We start from the raw sequence: 25,524 nt of genomic DNA, 5'->3' as shown, positions 1-25,524 counted from the left end.
GGGTTTGAACTGCCAGCCTTCTGACTAGCAGTCAAGTGCCTTAGGCACTATGCTACCAGAGCTCCCATACAATCAGTATACTGACCCACAAAACCAAATCCACTGCAGTCGAGTTGATTCTGACTTGGCGACCCTATAGGACTACTCTATAGGGTAGAACTGTCTCCATAGGGTTTCCAAGGCTGTAAATCTTTACAGAAGCAGACTGCTTTTTTCGCCCATCAAGCATAGATGTTTAATATTAACCAGTGTATACTGTTGCACATATATTTTTGCCAAACTTATTTTTCTTTGTTGTTGTTGTTATGTGTCCTCCAGTCGGACCCAACTCATAGAGACCCCTCCTTGGGTTTCCGAGGCAGTATCACTACGGAAGTAGATTGCCCTATCTGCCTTCCGAGGAGTGGCTGGTGGGTTTGGACTGCCAGCCTTCTGGTTAGCAGTCAAGTGCCTTAGCCACTATGCTACCAGAGCTCCCGATTTTCTTTATATTTTAAAAATAAAATCTAATTCTTTAATATTCTAGTAACATTGTTTGCACTATTCTTGTAAGTATTCTTACTGTGATCATAAAATAGACTAGGGTATAATAACGTTTCAGAAATGACAAACATAGGTCAGATCTCCCTATAGTCTAAAGCCAAAAAACCAAACCCATTTTCGTGGAGTTGGTTACAACTTATAGTGAACATATAGGACACAATAGAATTGCCGCAAAGAGTTTCCAAAGCTGTAATTTTTATAGGAGCAGCTGCAACATCTTTCTTGCATGAAGTGAGTGGTAGGTTTGAACTGCCAACCTTGCAGTTAGCAGCTAAGTGCTTTAACCACTGTGCTATCATGGCTCTTTTACCTATGTTCTGGTGTTCTCAAAATTTAAGTTACTAATGCCTAGAATGTACACCATAAATTATAAAGAAAACACAGGAAAACAGGATCTCTAGCCCTTAAAAACCTAACACTGGCAATAACATACATGCTCCATTATTTTTGTAGGTAAGTATTTTATTTTGGTTAGGTGAATATGTAGATATTTAACAATTCCCTCAATCTACACTGGAAAAATAGGTGGGAGGTAGACCTCAATAGCAAATGATTAGGAACAAAATCTTAAAAATTGCTTTTGGATATACTCCCAGTAGCCAGAAAATAATACGAGGAAATCTTTCAAAATCATGACTTATGGGTCTTTCATGTAACCAGTGGAACTAAGAAACAGTTGTGAGTACCAGTAAATCTGAAGAATAAGCAAGAAAGAAAAACAGTAGAAGAGAAGAAGGAAAAGCAGGACAGAATTTCCTTTTTAAAGAAAAGAGATTGATAAGGGCTATAATGGAGTATGGTCAGTAATTGTTTCAGATGTCACACGTCTGCCTTTTTCCTAGAAATACTTAAGAAATAACAAAGGAAAGTAAGATTTTTTTTCAAGAAGATAAAATTGCAAATTGTGCCATAGCTTAAGGAAAACTCAGGTAAAATGGACTGGGATGTAAAAAAGCTAATTGAAGGAATAATCAAGGACAAAACCAGATTAGAATGGAGCTCTGGTAGCATAGTGCTTAAGGCACTTGACTGCTAACCAGAAGGCTGGCGGTTCAAACCCACCAGCCACTCCTCGGAAGGAAGGTTGGGCAATCCTACTTCCGTAGTGATACTGCCTCGGAAACCCAAGGAGGGGTCACTATGAGTCAGGGCTGACTTGACGGCACATAACAACAACAACAACAACCCCCCAAAAAATGAGCCGGCATTTAGTACAGTGATTGCTGACTTAGGTGGCATGCTTCAGCTTAGAATACTGATAAATCCATTGGGCGGTCAATAAACACTCTTCATTGTTGTTGTTGTTATGTGCAGTTGAGTCAACCCGCCTCAGAGTGACCCTTCCTTGAGTGACCCTTCCTTGGGTTTCCTAAGCAGTATCACTACAGAAGTAGATTGCCCAAACCTCCTTCTGAGGAGTGACTGGAGGGTTTGAACCACCAGCAGTCAAGTGCCTTAGGCACTTCGCTACCAAGGCTCCTAACACTCTTCATAATAAGGCTTAAAAAAGAAGGAAGAGGAAAAGATTTCATTTGCAATATAAGGACTAGGGCCAGTAAGTGTCCCTGAAGAGAAGTTTGACAACTCAAGCAGTGCATACCTTTGATATGGAGGGGCAAGGATAATACCAAATTGCTAATACATTGAAAATGTTAGAAAAAGTGAACAAAGAATAGACTTAGAGAGAAGCAAAACATTGTAGGATAGCTGAGGCTTGTTGTTGTTGTTATGTGCCGTCGAGAGGCTTAGAAAAGAAATAAAATGAGAACAGGCTGGGAGAGAACTTAGTAAAAGAAATATTTCTTAAAAATGGACAATGAGTCACTGAAGAGTACAATGAAATGATGACCCAAATCAGATTCAAATGAAGATGTACCATTTCACAGTTCTTTTTTTCTTTCTTTTTTTAAGGCTATTAAGGACTAAACCCATTGCCATCAAGTCTATCCCAACTCATAGCAACCATACAGGACAGAGTAGAATTGCCCCACAGGGTTTCTAAGGCTGTAAATCTTTAAAGAAGCAGACTGCTTCATCTTTCTTCCAGAGCCGCTTGTGGCTTTAAACTGCCGACTTTTGGTTTGCAGCCAAATGGTTTAACCACTGCACCGCTAGAGCTCCTTCTATTAAGTACCAAACCAAACTAAACCCCCTGCGATCAAGTTGATTCCGACTCACAGTAACCCCCATTGGGTTTCCAAGGTGGTAAATCTTTACTGAAGTAGATTGTCCTGTCTTTCTTCTGTGAAGTGGCTGGTGAGTTGGAACCACCAACCTTCTGGTTAGCAGTCAAATGGCTTAGTCTCTGCACCACTATTAAATACAGTCTAGCTAAAAGGGAAACTCCTAGGTTTTAAAATTCTCCCTGTCTGATAAAAGGAAGCATACAAACTTCTAAGGAAGACATGCTTTTTTCCTGATTCAATCTTTCCTCTCTCCTTAACCCCAGAGATTCCGATTTAATTGGCATGAGTGCAGCCTGGTCACTCCATGTTTTTTTTTTAAAAAAGCAGTAACTCTCCATGCTCCCCTCCCTCTAGACCCTGGTAACATTGATCTATTTTTGTCTCTATGCGTTTGCCTATTCTAGATAGTTTATGTAAGTGGGATTATACAATATTTGTCATTTTGTTTCTGAGTTGTTTCACTTAGCATAGTGTTTTCAAGGTTCATCCACCTAGTAGCATATATCAGAACTTCATTTCTAGATGCTTTATTTACCATAAATATATCTTAATTGATTCTGAAAAAGATACATAGGTCTAAATGTTTTGAAAGATTTAAAGTTAACTATAAATTAATCAAAATACAATACTTAAATTCCAAATTATTTTCAATTTAAGTTTTTCCCTGACTTAATAAAACCCTTTTAACACAAGATCACATAAACAGCTACACAGTCTTCTAATTTTAACAATGATATTTCAAACACTGTACTCTTTTATTCATTACTTTTCTTTTTCAAATTATTCTTAGATATTTTTGCCAGTTAACTAATATCTTATTTGGTCAGATCAGTTACATTCTTATTTTTAAGAATAATAGCTAAGTGATATATTTTCTGAGTCCCTTCTTATCTGAACACATTATTCTGTAATGTTTACACATGACTGACAACTTTGCTGGATATAAAATCCTTGGTTCATAAGAAAAAAAAAAAGAACTTCATTTCTGTATGTCTGCATAATATTTCATTGTGTAGCTATGTCACATTTTGTTTATCCATTCATTTGTTGATAGACACTTACTTGAGTTGTTTCCACTTCTTGGCTATTGTGAATCACACCTGACTTTTAAATATAGTATATATTGAGTATACTGTGGACTTCTTTTAAACTTCTCTCCCCAACTGCATATGCAAGATGTGACTATAAAGTAATGAGACTTAAAAACCCACCACCAACAAACACACCAGACCTTATATATCACATGAGTGAGGTCCTTTGATATAATCACATCAGGCACAATAAATAACAGCAAAACGTTATACTATTATAGCAGTTTATGGTTTAACAAATGCTTTAACATTCATTTTCATTACTCTAACGTATCTTCAACAACTCTATACAACAGGTATTTTAAAGAAAAACTGAGGCTCAGAGAAGTGAAGTAACTTGTAAAAAGTCACACATTTAAAAGTGAAGCAGAACTACACTAGAAATTCTGACTCCTAACTTAGTGATCTTTTCCACACACCTTGCTGCCTTGCTGTATATTTAATCCAATCATGCTACCATTACTCAAAATGTTTTTGGAACTCCTCTTTTGGAATTACCTCCAGAGCCAGTTTATAAGCAACACAAGAAAGACCAGTCTCATTACCTTATAATCATACCTTGTTTCGGACCCCAAATGGTATCATCTAGCTTGATCACTCACCTTATTCATCTGTCTTGACTCCGAATGACTTTTGGCTGTTCCAAAAATCAAATCCACCCTCAAAGGACGAAGATTTGCCATCATTGAGGATAATCAAAAGAATGTGTCGCAGACTCTGAAGGCAATGCCAAAAAAGGAGTTCCAAAATGTTTTGAGCAATGGCAGCATTGTTGGAATATGCGTATAGCCTTCCCCAGGTAGCTACTTTGAAAGGTATAATACTCACGTGGATATATACGTTCTGGCATGTTTGTTAAAAAGTCCTATTATTTTATAGTCATATCTTATGAATAACAAAATACTTACAGATGCAGGAAGTTTTTAGTAGAACCGCTGCCCTAATACAAAACTATGAATCATAAAAATTTGTAAACTTAAAGACTTTAACAGGATAAAGTCTTAGAAATAGAATTTCTGGATCAAAGGGCATGGTGCATATCCAATCCTGTTTTGTTACATTTAGTAGAAAAATTATGTGATGTATCCAAAGTCACACTCTTTGTTTCTGGCAGGGCTTGAACTAAAATGAAGACATTTTATGATTTTTCATATAGTACTCATTTTACCTACCCACTCCTCAAAAAAAAATAAAAAAAGATAGCTTAATAATTCACAGACATTAAAACACCACCAAATGATGACATTTTAGGAAGGTAATATTAAAAACAAACAAAATTAACCAGAACCAATCATTTAAACTGACTTAAACCTGAAGTAATTTATTCTCCTTACGTGTGGATTCAGTGTACAAATCAAACTGATTATGATTAGGCTCAGAAAGAGCTTAGGAGATGATGACCAAGTGGCAGACTACATTCTAAATTTCTTGGCCTTCATTTAAATTAAAATCCCTTTTATTCTTATTGTTAAATTACATATAGAAATACATGTATACATATGATTAAACTGGAACTCACATTTAGTCACAAATTCAAACTGAAATATCGTTGGACTCTTTTACCTTTATTGTTATAGACATCTAGGTAATTTGGGGCAGAGAAAATTGTAATGAGTGATGGAAAGCCTGTTGTTTGGCTCTTCCTGTACATTCGATACCTGGAAGAGAGATGACAGCTTGTCTGTCTTGATATTGAAGTGAAAACTCTATAGTGAAATTTGGTACAGTTTTAAGATAACTCACCCAGCATCCTGGGCTTCATGGGCTCTGATTATTGATAACAAATTATTGTTCTGCAAAAATTCACAAACTGCAGGGTAACTGAAAGAGTGTAAGAAAACATAAATCCAGAATTAAAATGATTATTTTTTAATAGAAGGGATGGGAAAAGTCAAGATGGCATGAGTTGATTTTGTTTCAAGATGAAAGGTTTTATACACCACTGAACTTTTATTAATAGCTTAGTAATCATCATTCTGTTTTCCATTTTGCAAACATACCGCTTTCCAGATCAAACAGGCAGATAACAGAAAACCCTAGGACAGAAACAGGGCTCCCCTGCCTTTTTATTTTTTCACCTTAACTCATAATAATAATAATAACCTGATACCAACATTTTCTTGATATTTTGACATTAAAACAAAATACCACACAAGTGTGTGTATGTCTTTGTATGTATATGTGTGCATAATAAAACTGAACACACAATTTTCTACAATCATCAAATTACAAAATGTTAGAAAATAAAAGAATTTACTTATAGATTCACAGGCAATATTAACAGCAACACATAATATTATGCAGGGATATTTCAAGAGTAGATGCAAATATTACACCCAGCCTTATTCTAATAAAAGGTGCGATAGCTGTGTCAACTCCTGAAATATTCTTTTAGTACTAGCATCTTTATGAATGACAAATACCTTATAGGAAGAACTAGAGAATACATAATTAACCTGGGATTATCTAGATGTTATTAACTAGTTTATGTTATTTAAATCTTTGTTTCTCATTATATTAATTAGAAAAAATTAACTTTTAAGATGGCTAATACATTCCTATGGTAAAAAACTGAAGGACTGAAAGATACTGAAGAGTATACAGTGAAATACCTCCTTCCTATCCCTATTTTCTAACTACCATGGAAACAACCAATTTTCTAATTTTCTTGAGTACTTTTATAGAGAGAATTCTGTTCAATTTTAAGCAATTACACACACACACACACACACATACCCCTTCTCTTCCCTTTTTTAGAATTGTTAGCAGATGGGACACATTGTTGTTGTTGTTATGTGCCGTTGAGTCAAACCCGACTCATAGCGACCCCTCCTTGGGTTTCCGAGGCAGTATCACTACAGAAGTAGGATTGCCCAACCTTCCTTCCGAGGAGTGGCTGGTGGATTTGAACCGCCAGCCGTCTGGTTAGCAGGCAAGTGCCTTAGCCACTATGCTACCAGAGCTCCTGATGGGACACATATTTTTAAAATTTTATATTAGTGATTATTCCATATCGTATATAGTTTGTTTCCTTTTTCTACAATTTTTAAAAAACAGCTTCCTTGTATTTCATTGTTTAGATGTACCACAATTTATTTAACTTGTCTCCTATTGATGAACATTTAGGTTGTTTACAATCTTTTAGCATAAAAATGCTGCAATGAATAAATTATACCTACATTTCACACATTTGCAAGTATATCCATAGGATTAAGTCTTACAAGTAATTAAAGAAATTCTTCTGGATCAAAGGTCATGCGCATTTATAAATGAGAGATATTGCCAAGTTGACCTTCATAGAAATACCAATTTATATTCTACTAGGACAAATAAGCATTACATTCTTTTTAAGCAATGTAGAGAGAAGTAAAAGTTAAATGATTTCATCATATCAGTGATCAACAAAGTTGACAAGAAGAAAGCAAAAAATGAGGATTACTTTTTTGTATGTGTGTGGATTTTATTTAAGGATGTATTATCTCAGCTAATTAACAGATATTCTGGGGGGACTAAAATGCTTGTATTATTTGTCAGAATAAAATGTTGAGATTAAAGAAATTTAGACTTCAAACCTCCTTTGACCTCCCTACTTTTGAGTGGCAAAACAACAAAAGCTCATATATCAAATTTAAGGCAACAGGTGACTTCCAGGAAATGGCTTAGTACAGTTGAAGCTCAAAGTCTTGTTCTTTTTACATCTTTGACTATAGCAGTCATTCTAAAACCTGGAAAGTTTTTTTAAAAAATAACAAGAAATCTTTATTTATTTTTTTTAAAAATCTATAGATGATGTTTGGGAACAAATAATCTAGATTATTTAGAGTCAGACAACAATCTTGAAGCAATGCAACAGGTCTATCACGTTCAGTATACTATACTAACTGAGGCATAATACATAATAGTAAAAAAGTGAACAAATAGAAAGTGCTTTCTGTCTTCTATTAATAAAAAATTTAAACATAATTCCCTATACTATACATGTTTAAAATATGAAATACCTATTACCTGTAGAAATAAGAGCAGCCTCGGACAGTGTTGTGGGTATAGTGCTCCAAGGTCTTTTCACTGCCATAATCCTCTGAGGGATCAGACCAAAGCAGGTCACACACTGGCCCAAAGGCTGGAGGTTCTTTAAACCTGTCTAACTAGAAGACAAACAAAAGCCAAAAGAAAAAGATCATGAAAGCAAAAGAGCTCTTGAAAACTCATATGGTTCAAATAACTCCCTTCTACCTACAAGAATGTATCAAGAGAAAAGGCAGTAAACCCCTAAAACATTTTCCTACAAAGAAAAAAACACTAACAAATTATAACTATATGAGATCAAACTGACAATAGCAACTCTGAAGATTAGATAAGAAACTTAGAGGGCAGTGAGTTTATTTTAAAGTGGAAGGAACAACTCAGAAAAGGAGGGTAAGAATGGTTGCACAGCTGGAAGAAGGTGATTAATGTCACTGAAGTGTACGTGCAGAAACTGTTGCATTGGTTTATGTTCTGCTGTGTATATTCTCAACAACAAAAAATAAATTCTAAAAACAACAAATTATAGATACAGAATTTCTTATTTATTTATTTTTGTAATAAATTCTTATAAATACCCCTGTCATCTAACCATCTAAACCTACTGGAAAAAGGACTGCTTTATATTCCAACCTTAAATGCAGTACTAATTTAATATGAATGTAAAATCAACCACTATTGTTGTTGCCGTTAGGTGTTATCGAGTCAGCCCTGACTCACAGTGACCTTATGTACAACAGAATGAAACACTGCCCAGTCATGCACCATCCTCAAAATCCTTGCTATGCTTGAGCTCATCGTTTCAGCCACTGTGTCAACCCATGTTTGGCGAGACTCTTCCCTTTTTTGCTGACCCTTTACCAAGCATGGTATCCTTCTCCAGGGACAGGTCCCTTCTGACAACATGACTAAAGCAGGTGAGATGAAGGCTGGCTATTCTCACTTCCAAGGAGCGTTCCAGCTGCACTTCTTTCAGGAGAGATTGGTTCATTCTTCTGACAGTCCATGGTGTTTTCAGTATTCTTCAACACCACAATTTAAAGGTATCAACTATCCTCCAGTCTTCTTTATTCACTATCCAGCTTTCACAAGCATATAATGTGATTACAGATACCATAGCTTGGGTTACGTGCACCTTAATCTTCAAAGTGACATTTTTGCTTCTTAACACTTTAAATGTGTTTTTGTTCCCAATACTATGGGCCTGGGATACATTCTGGACCTGGAATAAAACTCACTCCCGGGGGCTGGCTCCCAGCCCAATAGTAAACAAGATATACATGCAGACCACTCAACCCAGGGTGACATACCGACATACTCTATGGAGATGCATCCCTTGCAGCAACTGACCACAGGGCACCAGGGGGCAACATTCACACAGAGGAAATGCAGGACACACAGGAGTGCATAACTATGAGGGGGTTGGGGAAGGGGTTTACTGGACAGGGAGGGGAGGAGACTGGGTTAGGGTTGGGGATGGTAATTGGGTAGAAAAAAAGAAAAATATATAAAAATAAAAAAATAAAAGAGGTTGTTTGCAGATTTGACCAGTGCAATATGACAACTGATTTCTTGATGGCTGCTTCCATGGGTGTTGATTGTGGATCCAAGTAAAATGAAATCCCTGGTGACTTCAATCTTCTCTCCATTTATCAAGATTGGTTATTGCTTATTGCTTATTGGTTCGATTGTAAGGATTTTTGTTTTCTTTATGTTAAGGTGCAATCCACACTGAAGACTGTAGTCTTTGATCTTCATCATTAAGTACTTCAGTCCTCTCCATTTTCAGCAAGCAAGGTTGTGTCATCTGCATATTGCAGGTTGTGAATGAGTCTTCCTCCAATCCTGATACTGCACTCTTCATATATTCCAGCTTCTTGGATTACCATATACATTGAGTAAGTATGGTGAGAGGATACAACGCTGACACACACCCTTTCTGATTTTGAACCATTCAGTGTTCCCTTGCTCTCTTTGAAAGGCAGCCTCTTGGTCTATGTACAAGGTCCTCATGAGCATAATTAAGTGTTCTGGAATTCCCATTCTTTTCAATTTTATCCATAATTTGGTATGATTCACACAGCTGAATGCCTTTGCATAGTCAATAAAACACAGATAAACATCCTTCTGGTATCCTTTACTTTTACCCAAGATCTGTTTGACATTAGCAACGATTGACATCCTTTGTTCCATGTCCTCTTCTGAATCCAGCTTGAATTTTTGGAAGTCCCCTGATGTAACCATTTTTTAATTATCTTCAGCAAAGTTTACCTTCATGTGGTATCAGAACTGCAATCCATTTGTTGAAACAGCTGAATGGGTATTCCACCAATTCCTGAAGCCTTTTCGCCAATTCCTTCAGTACAGCTTTGACTTCTACTTTCAGTGCCATTGGCTCTTGATCATATGCTATCTCCTGAAATAGTTGAACATCAACCAGTTCTTTTTTGTACAGTGACACTTCCATCTTCTTTTGGTGCTTCTTGCATCATTCACTATTTTGTCCACAGAATTCTTCAATATTGCAACTAGAGGCTTGAATTTTTTCTTCAGTACTTTCAGCTTGAGAAATGCCAGGTGTGTTCTTTGTTTTTGTTTTTCTAACTCCAGCTCTTTGCACATTTCATTTTAATAACTTATTTTGTCTTTGTGAGCCACCCTTTTAAATCTTCTGTTCAGATCTTTTATTTCATCATTTCTTCCACTTACTTTAGCTTCTCCATGTTCAAGAGTAAGTTTCAGAGTCTCTTCTGACATCTCTGTTGGTCTTCCCTTCCTTTCCTGTCTCTTTAATGAACTTTTGCTTTTTTCATGTATGATGTTCTTGATGTCATCCCACAACCTGTCTGGTCTGCTGTCATTGGTGCTCAGTGCATAAAATCTATTCTTCAGATAGCTTCTAAATTTAGGTGGGATATAATCAAGGTTGTATTTTGGCTTTCATGGACTTGTTTTAATTTTCTTCGGCTTCAACTTGAATTTATGAGGCAACTGAAAATACCATGGGATGGGTCAGTCACATGCATGTTAGTCCTCAAAGTGACATCTTTATTTTATTATTATTTTTTTAACACGTTAAAGACATCTTTTGCAGCAGATTTTCCCGAAGCAAAGGCATCTGACTGCTAACCAGAAGGCTGGTGGTTAAAACCCACCAGCTCTTCATGGAAGGAAGACTGGGCAATCTACTTCCATAAAGATTTACCACCTCAGAAACCTAAAGGGGTTCACTATGAGTCAGAATCAACTTGATGGCAGATAATTTTTTTTTTTTTTTTTTGGTTTTCAACTTGAACTTGCATATAAGCAATAGATGGTCTGTTCCATAGTCAGCTCCTGACCTAGTTTTGACTGATGATACCGAGAGCTTCTCTATCACCTCTTTCTACAGATATAGTCAATCTGACTCTTGTGTATTACATCTGGTGAGATCCACATATATAGCTGCCATTTATGCTGTTGAAAAAGGTATTTGCAATGAATAAGTCATTAGTTTTGCAACATTCTATCATGCGGATCTCAGTGTCATTTCTATCACCAAGGCCATATTTTTCAACTACTATGCTGATTCTTGTTTCCAACTTTTGCATTCCAATCACCAGTAATAATCAATACATGTTGATTGCATGTTTGGTCAATTTCAGACTGCAGAAGTTGGTAAAAATCTTCAATTTCTTCATCTTTGTCTTAAGTGGTTGGTGCACAGTTTGAAAAATAATAGTATTAACTGGTCTTCTTTGTTGTTGTTGTTGTTGTTGTTATTTGCCATCGAGTCGGCCCCGACTCATATCGACCCCTCCTTGGGTTTCTGAGGCAGTATCACTACGGAAGTAGGAATGCCCAACCTTCCTTCCGAGGAGTGGCTGGTGGGTTTGAACCACCAGCCTTCTGGTTAGCAGTCAAGTGCCTTAGGCACTATGCTACCAGAGCTCTTCTTTGTAGGTATATGGTATTTTCCTACCACTGACAGCACTGTACTTCAGGATTGATCTTGAAATGTTCTTTTTGATGACGAACGTGTTGCCATTCCTCTTCAATTTGTCATTCTCATCAAAGTAGACCATGTGTGATTGGCTGATTCAAAATGGCCAATACCAGTTCATTTCAGCTCACCATGCCTAAGAAATCAATTTTTATGTGTTCCATTTCATTTTTGACAATTTCCAATTTATATTACACCTGTTCCTTCTCATTTTGAGTCATGGCACATCAGCAAATGAAGGTCCCAAAAACTTTATTTCATCTACCTCATTATGGTCAACTCTACATTAGGAAACAGCTCTGCCCCAGTTGTATTTTGAGTGCCTTTCAACTGAGGGATTCATCTCTGGTAATAAATCAGACAATGTTTCATAGCTGTTCATAAAGTTTTCCAGTATTACATCAGACAGTGTTTCACTGCTATTCATAAGGTTTTCAGTGGCCAGCTTTTCAGAAGTGAATGGCCCTATCAGTCTGTCTTAGTCTGGAAGCTCCTCTGAAACCAGTCCAACACGGATGACTGGGTGATATGTGAAATACTGGTGGCACAGCCTCCAGCCTCACAGCAACATGCAAGCTACCACAGTACGACAAACTGAGCAACCACTATAGAGACAGGCTATTATTTAGAAAGATTATTTGAAGTTAATTTCAGTTGCCTAGGTGAGCCAATATTACCATCAGGGCAAAAAATTTTTTTATAATGGTTCTGTTCTTTGTTTTATTTCTTTTCAATGATGACTTCATTTTTAAGAATGCTATTTTGAAGAAATTTTATATAGTAAAGGGCTTTTACCCTTTCCACTCTATGTAGTACAGGCATTTCAATATAACTTAAGTCTTATCAATATAACTTAAAACAATTTAAGCCTTTCTTTAGTCACTGCTGTTTTAGTTAAAAGCAGAAAAGCCAAGAGAAAAGAGTACCAAGAATAGCTGAGTGCCAAGAGGAGGAATTCCACTAAGTGAAAGGGGAGCTTTTTAGTGATACAATTGATCCAGAATTATGAAATTCAAGACTTATTATGTAAAAAGGCACTGCTGGTTATTTAAAGGACAATAAGGCAGCAGAAAAGGCAGTGCATACTGTGGAGGCAAACCCTCACGCCGTGAGAAGAGTGACTTTAACTCAGAGAAAACAGTTTTATAGGTGGAAAAATATTTAGTTTTAGTACCTGTATGAGACAGGGTAATGTAGAACAATATAAGATAAAAATGACTGATAATCAAACATGCCAAATCATGAAGATGCAGAATCCTAGAATCTTGGAAATAATAATCACTAAGAAAAGCAATTGTAGCAATTAAATTATATCATCTAAAATGTCAAAGTCACAGAATTTCAGAGCTAGAAGAGTATTCAGACAATTTATTCCAGCTTTCTCATTTCACAAAGAAGAAAATGCGATAGAGAAGTTAAGTGATTTGATTGAGGTCACACAGTGAACTAATATCAGGACTAGGATTAGAACCCTGGTTTCTATGCTTTTGTACTGCCCCACAAATTTAAAGTTTTGGTACTATAAGCAAAGAATGTTATGTTTTAAGTTAGTAAAGGCACAGATTTCATAAAAAGCTATAGAAAATTTTTCAAATATATCAAGCTATTAACTGTAGCTGATGCTCAATGAGGGAACTCTGGTAGTATAATGCCTAAGGCACTTGCCTGCTAACCAGAAGGCTGGCAGTTCAAACCCACCAGCCACTCCTCGGAAGGAAGAGGGGGCAATATACTTCCATAGTGATACTGCCTCGGAAACCCAAGGAGGGGTTGCTATGAGTTGGGTCCGACTTGACGGCACATAATAAGAACAACAACAATGCTCCATGATAGGATGTCAGGTTATTTCTACTTTCTTATTTCTGATTTTAAAATATTTAAAAATTATCAGCAGTAGAAATATATTAGTTGACTGTGATAAGAAGCAAACTTTAAAAAATATTACATGAGAATAATGAGAGATTACTTACTTTCTTAATATCATCTAAACAAGTGATTTCAGGGGACATCCCTCCATGTACACACAAAAACTGTTGATTTAAGAGGGCAGCAAGAGGAAGACAGTCAAAGGTTTCCATACATGCATCATACACCGCTTCAGAATATTTGATTCGACCTATCAAAAAGAAATACAGTCAAAAAGAGAAAAGCTGAAAGCTATCATATATACAAAAGGATATAGGCCAGAAGAGTATGAAGCTATTTCAGAGGCTATTTATTTTTGGGAAATTTGAAAACACAATCATCTTTGTAAAGATATTTTTTCGAAAACTTGTAGATTTCAAAGGTTAGCAAAACTTTTCTCCTTTAAAGACAAATTTGACTTTGGATTAACTTTCTTGCTCTGTTTCCCTGGAAACTTTATAAAGGTGAATGTCAACAAGGCTTATGGCAAAAATGATTCAACTAGCATATTGCATCATAACTATAAGTACCTGATGGGAAGCTATAGCTATGGGCTTCTCTGAGGTGACTCATAATTGGGCCTGTCCCTGGCTGGGACTCTGACAGGCACTCCTATCAAGCATTGATGCTTGTGATGCCTGAGGCTCCCTAATCTGCTCAGTGTGAATTTTGTTTCTTTGCCCCTGAATTACTTCTAGCATAAATTATACAGGAAGAATAGGCCATAGAATAATGGGGCAATCTGGAAGATGGGCCTTAGTTTAAAGAGAAAGGTAAGGTTTTCTTCTCTCTTGGCCTTGGATTTTATAAAGTCAAGTTGTTCTTGGTAGTGTGTGTGGTAGGAAAGACCAGAAGTCACATAGGCAGGCAGCCCTATAGAACTATGACCTTGTTTTCTTCTAGGATTCCATGAAGATGGGACAGAGCTTATAGAATCAAGGGAATAAGCCATATCTAGTGAGTCAGAATATTGTGTTGGTAATTATTTCTGTGTTTTTCTTGTTCTCCCAGCTTTTAGAAAAAAATGCATTTGGATATCAGAGCCTGGCTCTGGCAAGGCTATGGTGAATAAAGTAAAGGATAATGGGTCTAGACTTGGGCCAGAGTACAGGAATAATTATAAAGAGATCCCCTAAGGGGAACATGTAAATCAGTGGACCACACCTGAGGTTATAAGGTCCTTCCATCCCTGAACATGTGAAAATGTTTTCTTCTGGGGAATGAGAGTTCATTAATAGAGTCTGTGGATTCTTTAGAACATTTCATAGCATTTTGTAATACCAAGATAGCAGTTAAGATAATCTATTACACCAAAAACCAGTTGTTGTCAAGTTGACTCTGACTCATGGCAACCCCCTACTGTGTCAGAGTAGACCTGTGCTCCACAGGGTTTTCAATGGCTGATTTTCTTAAGTAGAATGCCAGGCCTTTCTTCTGAGGCACCTCTAAGTGGACATGAATGGTCAATCTTTCAGTTAGCAGATAAACATGTTAACCATTTATACTACCCAGGGACTCCTCTTTACAGTTACAACTTCATATTTTGCCTTGTACTTAAGCACTACGCATTTTGGCTGATGGATCCAACATTGGCTATAAAGTGGTTGGAGGGGGAAAAAATCCCTTTTAGTTTGTGCCCAATGATTGACGTGTTTTTCCCTGACAATCCCAGGAACTGATGCTGTTGAACTACCATAAAATTTCTTTCTAAGAGTCCTAAGCTTATATAAAGGCAGGAATTTGGATTACTCATTAATTCATGATCCATAACACCATCATACATTGATAAAGTGCATTTCAACTATAAGAATGATGCAAAAGAATTCCATAGCATACTTCAAAAAGGATGCCAAGTCAAGAGAAAGATGGCAAGTCATATAGTGTATTATTAATCTGTTTTATGAATTAGAACAGGTCAAAAATCAAATTAATCAAAAGGAAGTTCACATTATATTAACGTTACTAAATCAGTTATATAATGTTACCATTTTTATTTTTTAAAGTATATGAATATACACATAAATACCAAAACTTTTATTTTTTTCTGAGGGGTAAGACTGAAGATGATATTTATACTTCAACTTGACTCCTTGACTTGGTTGAGCTCTATTTTCTAAATTTTTTTATGATGAGTATATAATCTTTTACCAGGAGCTCTGGTAGCATAGTGCCTAAGGCACTTGACTGCTAACCAGATGGCTGCTGGTTCAAATCCACCAGCCACTCCTCGGAAGGAAGATGGGGCAATCTACTTCCATAGTGATACTGCCTCGGAAACCCAAGAAGGGGTTGCTGTGAGTCGGGTTCTACTTGACGGCACGTAACAACAACAACAACAATATAATCTTTGTATAATAATAGCTACTATTATACAACCTTTATTATCAAAATGCATTGAAGGTTCACAATATGGCCATCGGGGTGCTAAGTGTTTTATACAGCACAGTGATTGAGAGATGGATTCTGGAACCAGACTGACTGTTTAGATTTAAATCCCAGCTCCACCACTTACTAGTTTTGTGACCTTGTACAAATTATTTTAACTCTCTGTGTCTTGGTTTCCTCATCTATAAAAGGGGCATAATAAAAAAAATAATAATAATACTTACATTATAGGATTGTTTTGAGGATTAAATGAATTCCTATATGTAAAAGCCTTTTAATACTGCTTGGGATATAGTTGTTATTGTTAGTTGCTGTTGAATTGGCTCTGAGTAGGTACTATTTAACAGTTAACCAATACAATGATCTTATTTAATCCTCACAGAAATCCTATGAAGTAGGATTTATTATTGTTTTATGTGAGAAAATAAAAGCTGAGGAAATAGGGTTTACTTGCCCAAAGTTGCAATCTAGTTAGTGACAGTACTAGGACTTGAACCCAGTTTTGTTTGTCTCAAAGTCCATGCTCTTAACCACCATACAAAGCTCCTCCTAATTACTATTTTTATTTTTTTAAAAAATTACCTAGGAGAATCTAAATAGCCAAATATATAATCCACAAAGGTAAAATTAACAAACCAAAGTGCTTTACTTTCGTTACAAATTTTAAGATATATCACATAAAACAATTATTTCTGTAATGAAAGAAAAATGCACCATAGCCATAGGCTCACACTAATAACAAGTTTTAACTAGTATCAGTAACACCACACTGTTCTGGTTACCTAGTGCCACTCTGATAAGAATATACCACAAATGGGATGGCCTTAATAAACAGGAATTTATTCTCTTACAGTTTGGAGGCTTTAAGTCCAAGTTCAAGGTGCCAGGCTCTAGCGGCTGGGTGAAAGCCCCTCATTCAACCTTGGGGTCCAGCTCTGCCTCCTGCTCCTGGCTCACTGGAGCTAGAGGCATTTCTTCACTCAGACAGCTGCTGGCTGCTGAGGCTGAGAAGCCCAAAGTTGACAGGTAAAAAGGCACAGTCCCAATGTTAACAAACCACACGGCAGGCCACTGATTCAAGCCCATTATAAGTCCCAAGGTCAGCAGAGCATAGCAAGCTGCTGAGCAATGACAAGACTACACACAGGGTCCAAGCATGCCATAGGCTAGAGACCATTCCTCCTGGGAGGTTTGAATCCACCTAGGGTACCTCAGGAGGAGCTCTGGTAGCATAGTGGCTAAGTCACTTGCCTGCTAACCAGACGGCTGGTGGTTCAAACCCACCAGCCACTCCTCGGAAGGAAGGTTGGGCAATCCTACTTCCGTAGTGATACTGCCTCGAAAACCCAAGGAGGGGTCGCTATGAGTCGGGGCTGACTCGACGGCACACAACAACAACAACAACAACATAGCATAGATGGAACTTGAAGATACTATGCTGAGTGAAATAAGTCAATTACAAAAGGGCAAATATTGTATGACTTTATTTACATAAAAAAGTAAGAACAGGTGAATCTATAGAGATCAGTTTATTAGTGGTTACCAGGGGTGGGAGAGAGAGGGAAAAAGGGGGCTGTTGCTGATAGAGTACTCAGTTTCAGGTTAATGTGTTGGAAAAATCTCATTGGTTAAGGGAAGGGTTGCACAGCTGATTAATGTAACTGGTGTCAATAAGCTGTACACCTGTAAAAAGTTGAATTGGCAAAAGCTGTGTGACAGATATATTTACAAAAACCTCAAAAAAAGAGTAGCTGTTGAGGCTGCTTATGTACAACCAAATACCTCATGGGATTTTGTTCCTTGGTTTGGAAGCCGAGGGTCATGGTTTCATGAGACATCCCAGTTAGCTGGCCTAATAACATGTTCAAGGCTTCTATTCTACCTCCTAGTTCATTATGTAGTGTCTGGGGTCATTGAAAGTTAGAAATGGCCATTTAAGGTACAACAGGGTGGCACAGTGCCTAAGGCATCTGATTGCTAACAAGAAGGCTGGTGGTTCAAACCCACCAGCCACTCCTTGGAAGGACAATTGGGCAATCTACTTCCATAGAGATACCACCTCAGAAACCCAAGGAGGGGTTGCTGTGAGTTGGAACCAACTCGATGGTAGTGAGTTTGGTTTTTTTTGGTTATTCATCAGGAACAACAGAGTAAGGAGAGTGAGGAATAGAAAGAGGAAATGGAATGTATGGCTAATTGCCTTCATGAACAACTGCCTCTTTTGCCATGAGACCAGAAGAACTGGATGGTATCCAGCTACCATTACTAAACATTTTGATCAAAGATTCCATAGAAGAATCGTGATCAACAGGAGGAAAATACAGACAAGAATTTCAAATTCTCATGGAATCTAGACTTTCCAGAGCCATGGAGGGTAGATGAACCCCTGAAACTATTGCTCCAAGATAATTTTTAAACCTTAAACTAAAAACATCCCCTGAAGTCTTGTTAGAACCAAGCAGTATTAACTAGTAAAGAATGTCTGCCTTGAGCACTGTACTTTTTAAAGTCTATCTATATGAGGTCAAATTGACAATGGCAACTGGAAAGATTAGATAGAAACTGTTCTGGTTACCCTAGTGCCGTTCTGACAAGAATATACCACAAATGGGATGGCTTGAACAAACAGGAGTTTATTCTCTTCTAGTTCGGGAGGCTAGAAGTCTGAGTTCAAAGTGCCAGGCTCTAGGGGCTGTGTGAAAGCCCCTCGCTCTGCCTCTTGCTCCTGGCCCACTGAAGCTAGAGGCATCTCTTCACTTAGGCAGCTACTGGCTGCTGAGGCTAACAAGCCCAAGGTTGACAAATAAAATGGCACAGTCCCGATGTTACCAAACAACACAGCAGGCCATTGAAAGTCCCAAGATTGGCAGAGCATGGCAGGCTGCTGAACACTGACTTGGTTACATTCAGGGTTCAAATGTGCCATACGCTGGAGACCATTCCCCAAGTTGTTTCTTATACACGGAAAGCAGCCCACATAGCCAAAGCAGCTACTCAGCTGCTCCAATACAATCCACCATGGAGTTAATTACCAATCTCACCATCGGAAATAACTACATTCATCTGCCCAGCCACTCAATCAGGCCCAGCCAAGCTGATACACAAACATAACCACCACAGAAACTTTAGCAGGTAGTGAGTTTATGTTAATGGGAAAGGAAAACTCAGAAAAGGAGGGTGAGAATGGTTGTATAACATGAATGTACCCAATGTCACTGAATTGGACACGTGGAAATTGTTGAGTTGATTTATTTCTGTTGTATATATTCTCAACAACAACAAAAATTATAAAAAACACAATATAAAAAAATCTTGTACCTTAATTCTGAACAGAAGCATCCATACAGTTTTCTTCATTACTTATCTACTCCTATGTAATAAAAACTGCTTTTCTCAATAATCAGTATTCAAAACATGACTGTGGAAGACTGCCTCCTTAAAGTAGAGTCAACCTTAATGACATGGATGGAGTAAAGCTTTCTGGACCTTCATTTGCTGATGGGCCACGACTCAAAATGGGAATAAACAGCTGCAAATATTCATTAATAATCAGAGCATGGAATGTACAAAGTATGAATCTAGGAAAACTGGAAGTTATCAAAAATGAAATGGAAGGCATAAAGATTGATATCCTAGGCATTAGTGAGCAGAAATGGATTGGTATGGCCATTTTGAATGTGACAATCATATGGTCTACTATGCCGGGAATGACAAATGGAAGAGGAATGGCGTCATGTTCATCATCAAAAAGAACGTTTCTAGATCTATCTTGAAGTACAATGCTGTACCTTCATATACTTATAAGAAAGACAAGTTAATACTACTATTATTCAATCTTATGTACCAACCACTAAAGCCAAAGAAATGGAAGAAACTGAAGATTTTTACTAACTTCTGCAGTCTGAAATTGGCCAGACATGAAATCAAGACGTATTATTACTGGAGATTGGCATGGGAAAGCTGGAAACAAAGAAGAATCATTGGTAGTTGGAAAATATGGCCTTGGTGATAGAAATGACACTAGAGATTGCATGACAGAATTTTGCAAAACCAATGATTTATTCCTTGCAGATACCTTTTCAACAACATAAACAGCAGCTATATATGTGGACCTCTCTAGATGGCCAGGAATCAATCAACTATATCTGTGGAAAGAAGTGATGGAGAAGCTCAATATTATTAGTCAAAACAAGGCCAGGAGCTGACAATGGAACAGACCATCAATTGCTCATATGCAAGTTCAAGTTGATGCTGAAGACAATTAAAACAAGTCCATGAGAGCCAAAATATGACCTTGATTATATCCCACCTAAATTTAAAGACCATTTGAAGAATAAATTTGAGCAATGAACACCAATGACCGAAGACCAGACAAGTTGTGGGATGACATCAAGAACATCATACGTGAAGACAGCAAATGGTCATTAAAAAGATGGGAAAAGAAGAAAAGACCAAAATGGATGTCAGAAGAAACTCTGAAACTTGTTCTTGAATGTACAGTAGCTAAAGTGAATGGAAGAAATGATGAAATAAAAGAGCTGAACAGACGATTTCAAAGGCTCATGAAGACAAAGTAAAGTATTATAATGAAATGGGAAAAGACCTGGGGTGAGAAAACCAAAAGGGAAGAACAGACTTGGCGTTTCTCAAGTTGAAAGAACTAAAGAAAAAATCCAAGCCTCAAGTTGCAATACTGAAGGATTCTATGGACAAAATACTGAACAATGCAAGAAGCATCAAAAGAAGATGGAAGGAACAGAGAGTCAACAACTTCAGGCAGTAGCATGTAATCAAGAACCAATGGTACTGAAGGAAGAAACCCAAGCTACACTGAAGGAAATGGAGAAAAAACAAGGCTCCAGGAATTGACAGAATATCCATTGAGATATTTCAACAAATGGATGTAGTGTTGGAGGCACTTACTCGTTTATGCCAAGAAATCTGGAAGACAGCTACTTATCCAACTGACTGGAGGAGATCTATATTTGTGCCCATTTCAAAGAAAGATGACCCAACAGAATGTGGAAATTATCGAATAATATCATTATATCACACGCAAGTAAAATTTTGCTGAAGATTAATTCAAAAACGGTTGTGGCAGTATATTGACAGAGAACGTCCAGAAATTCAAACTGGATTTAGAAGAGGATGTGGAACAAGGGGATATCAATCATTGCTGATGTCAGAAGGATCTTGGCTGAAACTAGAGAATACCAGAAAGATGTTTATCTGTGTTTTATTGACTATGCAAAGGCATTCAATTGCGTGGATCATGACAAATTATGGACATCATTGTGACGAATGGGAATTCCAGAACACTTGATTTTGCCAATGAGGAACTTATACACAGACCAAGAGGCTGGTTGTTGAACAGAACAAGGAGATACTGCATGGTTTAAAATCAGGAAGGGTGTGCATCAGGGTTGGATCCTTTCACCATACTTACTCAATCTGTATGCTAAGCAAATAATCTGAGAAGCTGGACTATATAAAGAATGGGGCATCATAATTGGAGGAAGACTCATTAATAACCTGTACTATGCAATGATACAACTTTGCTTGCTGAAAGTGAAGGTGACTTGAAGCACTTACTGATGAAGATCAAAGACTACAGTCTTCAATATGGATTATATCTCAACATAAAGAAAAATCCTCACAACTGGGCTAATAAGCAACATCATGATAAATGGAGAAAAGATTAATTTATTAGAGATTTTATTTTACTTGGATCCACAATCAATGCCCATGGAAGCAGCAGTCAAGAAATCAGATATCGTATTACAGTTGGCAAATCTGCCACAAAAGACCTCTTTAAAGTGCTGAGGACCAAATAAGTCACTTTAAAGACTGTTGTTGTTGTTGTTATGTACCACTGAGTCGGACCTGACTCATAGTGACCCCTCCTTGGGTTTCCAAGGCAGTTATCACTACAGAAGTAGATTGCCCCATCTTCCTTCTGAGGAGTGGCTGGTGGGTTTGAACTGCCAGCCTTCTGGTTAGCAGGCAAGTGCCTTAGGCACTATGCTACCAGGTGTGCCTAATCCAAGCCATGATATTTTTAATTACCTCATATGCATGTGAAAGCTAGACAATTAATAAGGAAGACCAGAAGAATTAATACCTTTGAATTGTGTTGGTGAAGAATATTGAAAATACTATGGACTGCCATAAGAATGAACAAATCTGTCCTAGAAAAACTGCAGCCAGAATGCTCCTCAGAAGCAAGAATGGCCAGACTTCATCTCACCCACCCACTTTGGTCGTGTCGTCAGAAGGGACCATTCCCCAGAGAAGGATATCATGCTTGGAAAAGTAGAGGGTCAACAAAAAAGGGGAAGACCCTCAATGAGATGGACTGACACAGTGGCCGCAAAATGGGCTCAAATAGGCTCATAGTAAGGAATATGAAGATGGCACAGGACTGGACAGTGTTTCATTCAGTTGTACACAGGGTGGCTATGAGTGGGAGTCAAGTCTATATAGCACCTAACAACAATGGAACAAAATACCTAATTTTTGTCAAGCATTATATTCTAGGGCTTTTGTTAACTGCATTACATGTATTACTTAATTTTTCCAGATAAAAAATGGAGGCAAAATCAGGAATACCCCAATACATGGCTTAGAAAAACAATGCATAATATTTCAAAATTTTAAACAGTTTGGTGAAGCGGTTCCCAGCTGACAAATTATAAATATTTTCAAAACAATCTGCAATAGTGTTTGTAAGAAACAGCATGCTGCCGAATTACCTTTGGTGCTTTCATAATGGTTTTAAATACTTGGGTCTCAACTGGGTCATTATTACATAATCAGTTTTTTAAAAATATAAAAGTAGTGGTGGTGGTAAAAAAAAATAATAATAATTGAACAGTACTACAGAATGATATAGGAGCTCTGGTAGCGTAGTGCCTAAGGCATTTGACTGCTAACCAGAAAGCTGGTGGTTCAAACCCACAAGCCACTCCTAGAGGGAAGGTTGGGCAATATACTTTTGTAGTGATACTGCTTCGGAAACCCAAGGAGGGGTTGCTATGAGTCGGGTCTGACTTGCTGGCACATAACAACAAACAACAACAACATAAAATGATATAAAATTAAAAGTAGAAGTCCTCTTGACTAAAATCTAAAGAATTAGTCACTGTACACAATTTCTTCTGTCTATATTTTTAATTTACAAAGGAGATCATACTATATACATTCCACACATGGCCTTCCTCACCTAATAATGTATCTAAACATCTCTTCATAGATGTATATATAGATCTTCCTTGGTCTTTTAACAGCTGTCTATGACTCTAATGTACTATCAATTAACCAGTCCCTTATTGACATTTAGACTACCTTTGGGTATTGTTATTTATTTTTGGGTGTTTTCCACCCCCCATTACAACTACTACTGCAAGGAACATTCTTATATATACATCTTTGTGTCTTTTTGTGAGCATATTTCTGTAATACACAGAATTCTAATTTGACCTGAAATGACCTACAGCCTTCAACAGTCCCTTCATCCTTGAGTGCATAGAACCTATGAATATATGAAACATCACACCTGGACTCTATTACATTATATGGCAAAGGAGACATTATCCTGGGTGGGCCTAACTGAATCAAAGCATTTAAAAGCTCTGTTTAAAAGCAGAGCATTTTCTCCAGCTGGATGGTTGTTGAAGGAGCTCTAATGGCACAGTGGTTAAAACATTTGGCTGCTAACCAAAGATCAGCAGTTTGAACCCTCTCGCTGCTCTGTGGGAGAAAGATGAGGCAGTTTGCTTCCATAAAGATTTACAGCCTAGAAACCCTAAGGAGCAGTTCTGCCCTGTTCTATTGGGTTGCTGTGAGTTAAAATCAACTCAATGGCAGTGGGTTGGTGACTGTTGAAGAGGACATCAGAGATAGGCATCCTGGAAAGCAAACATTCATCTTGTGAACTATGTGGCAAGAAATAGTAAGCTATCTCTGGAAACTAAGAACAGTCCCTGACAAACAGCTAGCAGGAAAATGAAGACCTTAGTTCTACAGTCACAAGGACATGAATTCTGCCAACAACTAGTGACTATGGAAAAGGACTCTAAGCCCAGATGAGAACTGCAGTCCTAACCAACACCCTGACTTCAGTTCAATGGGACCCTGAGCAGAAAATTCATGCATACTATGCCTGGACTGCTAACCTACAGAAATTGTGAGATTTAAAAAAAAAAAAGGAGTGTCTTGTTTTAAACTGGTAATTCGTTAAGTAGCATTAGAAAACTAACACAGGCTATATAAAGCTTTCTTAGAAGTCACACTAGTGGGTCAAGGGATGTACACTTAAAATTTCTAGAGTTATACTTTACACCAATTTAAATGTCTGCCAAAAGATCTCATTTTTAAAAGCTTCCTGGTTATTATCTATTTATGTTGTTAGCTGCCATGAGTTGGCCTCTAATGCCCGATGACCCCACACATAATAGAACAGAACTGTTCCTAGTCCTTTGCTGTTCCCGTGATTGTGTTTATTCTAGTAAGTTCCAAGGACTAGAAGGATGTTGATTGCCCACTTGTAGCTGACTTTTCTGTCACAGGAATTTTTTGAAGTATTCATACCCTACACTTTAACAAAAATAACCTTTCCTTTCAGCCCCTACTAAGAAGGAGGCTATCATTACAATTACCATCTCCAATGTAGAAAGTTACTGGTAATGTGAATTAAACATTCAACTCATTAATATGAGCATATGGAGCACTGTAACAAAGTGTATTCTATATACTAGTGAAGTGATTTCATGGGGGAAGGGGAGAGGAGGTAGATAAACTTGGAGTCTCTGAAAACAAATTTAAATGTTTCTATTTTCATTTTGAATATTCTCTTGGGAATAAAACCTTAAATATTTTATAATACACTCCTCCAAGATAATAATCTGAAGCAAAATCTGAAGGGGACACAGTGAAATCCATGATCAAAATATCAACTATATGAACACTAAAGGAATTTTATATATTCAGGGTTGTTTGGGGAAAGAAGTAGAATATATCATTTTAGAACCAGAAAGAACCTGAGAAATTTGGTTTTATTCCCGTAATTGATATAGAATATGCTAACATTTTATAAATCATAAAAAGTGTAATTTTTCTTTTGCTTATTTCAATGTCTCTTCCTTATACTATAAAATTACCAAAATTCCTTGGAACATAAACTGATAAATAATTTTTTGAGAGATATTTAGAGTATGTATCAATAGTCTTTTAAAATGTTCATTCTGAAGAGGATTCCAAGATGGTGGAATAGGCAGAAAGACTGCACAGACCCTCTTCAACAAGGAAAAGGAGAACCAATTAACACAGACACAGAAGATAATTCTGGACCCCTGAGCCTTGAAGGGAAGGATATAGAAGTGGACTAAACCCAACTAACAGAAGAATTTGC

At 37.3% G+C, this 25,524-nt stretch overlaps 1 protein-coding gene across 1 annotated transcript in view; it reads right to left on the bottom strand.

Annotated features, from left to right (window-relative positions):
* PPP3CC (protein phosphatase 3 catalytic subunit gamma) overlaps window positions 1-25,524 on the bottom strand; it is a 108,516-nt gene that overhangs the window by 43,534 nt on the left and 39,458 nt on the right. Inside the window, exons 4-7 of the mRNA XM_042782308.1 lie at window positions 13,796-13,941; window positions 7,826-7,965; window positions 5,564-5,641; window positions 5,384-5,478 (exon numbers count right to left, since the gene is read on the bottom strand). Of these exons, the coding sequence (XP_042638242.1) occupies window positions 5,384-5,478; window positions 5,564-5,641; window positions 7,826-7,965; window positions 13,796-13,941 (459 nt within the window). The remainder of the gene's footprint in view (window positions 1-5,383; window positions 5,479-5,563; window positions 5,642-7,825; window positions 7,966-13,795; window positions 13,942-25,524) is intronic.

The sequence above is a fragment of the Orycteropus afer genome, unplaced genomic scaffold (genome assembly GCF_000298275.1).
Source record: "Orycteropus afer afer isolate SDZICR_OR568_19922 unplaced genomic scaffold, OryAfe1.0 scaffold00289, whole genome shotgun sequence".
Lineage (NCBI taxonomy): Eukaryota > Metazoa > Chordata > Mammalia > Tubulidentata > Orycteropodidae > Orycteropus > Orycteropus afer.
The sequence above is the reverse complement of the archived record's forward strand: the minus strand, read 5'-3'. Positions and strand labels throughout refer to the sequence as shown.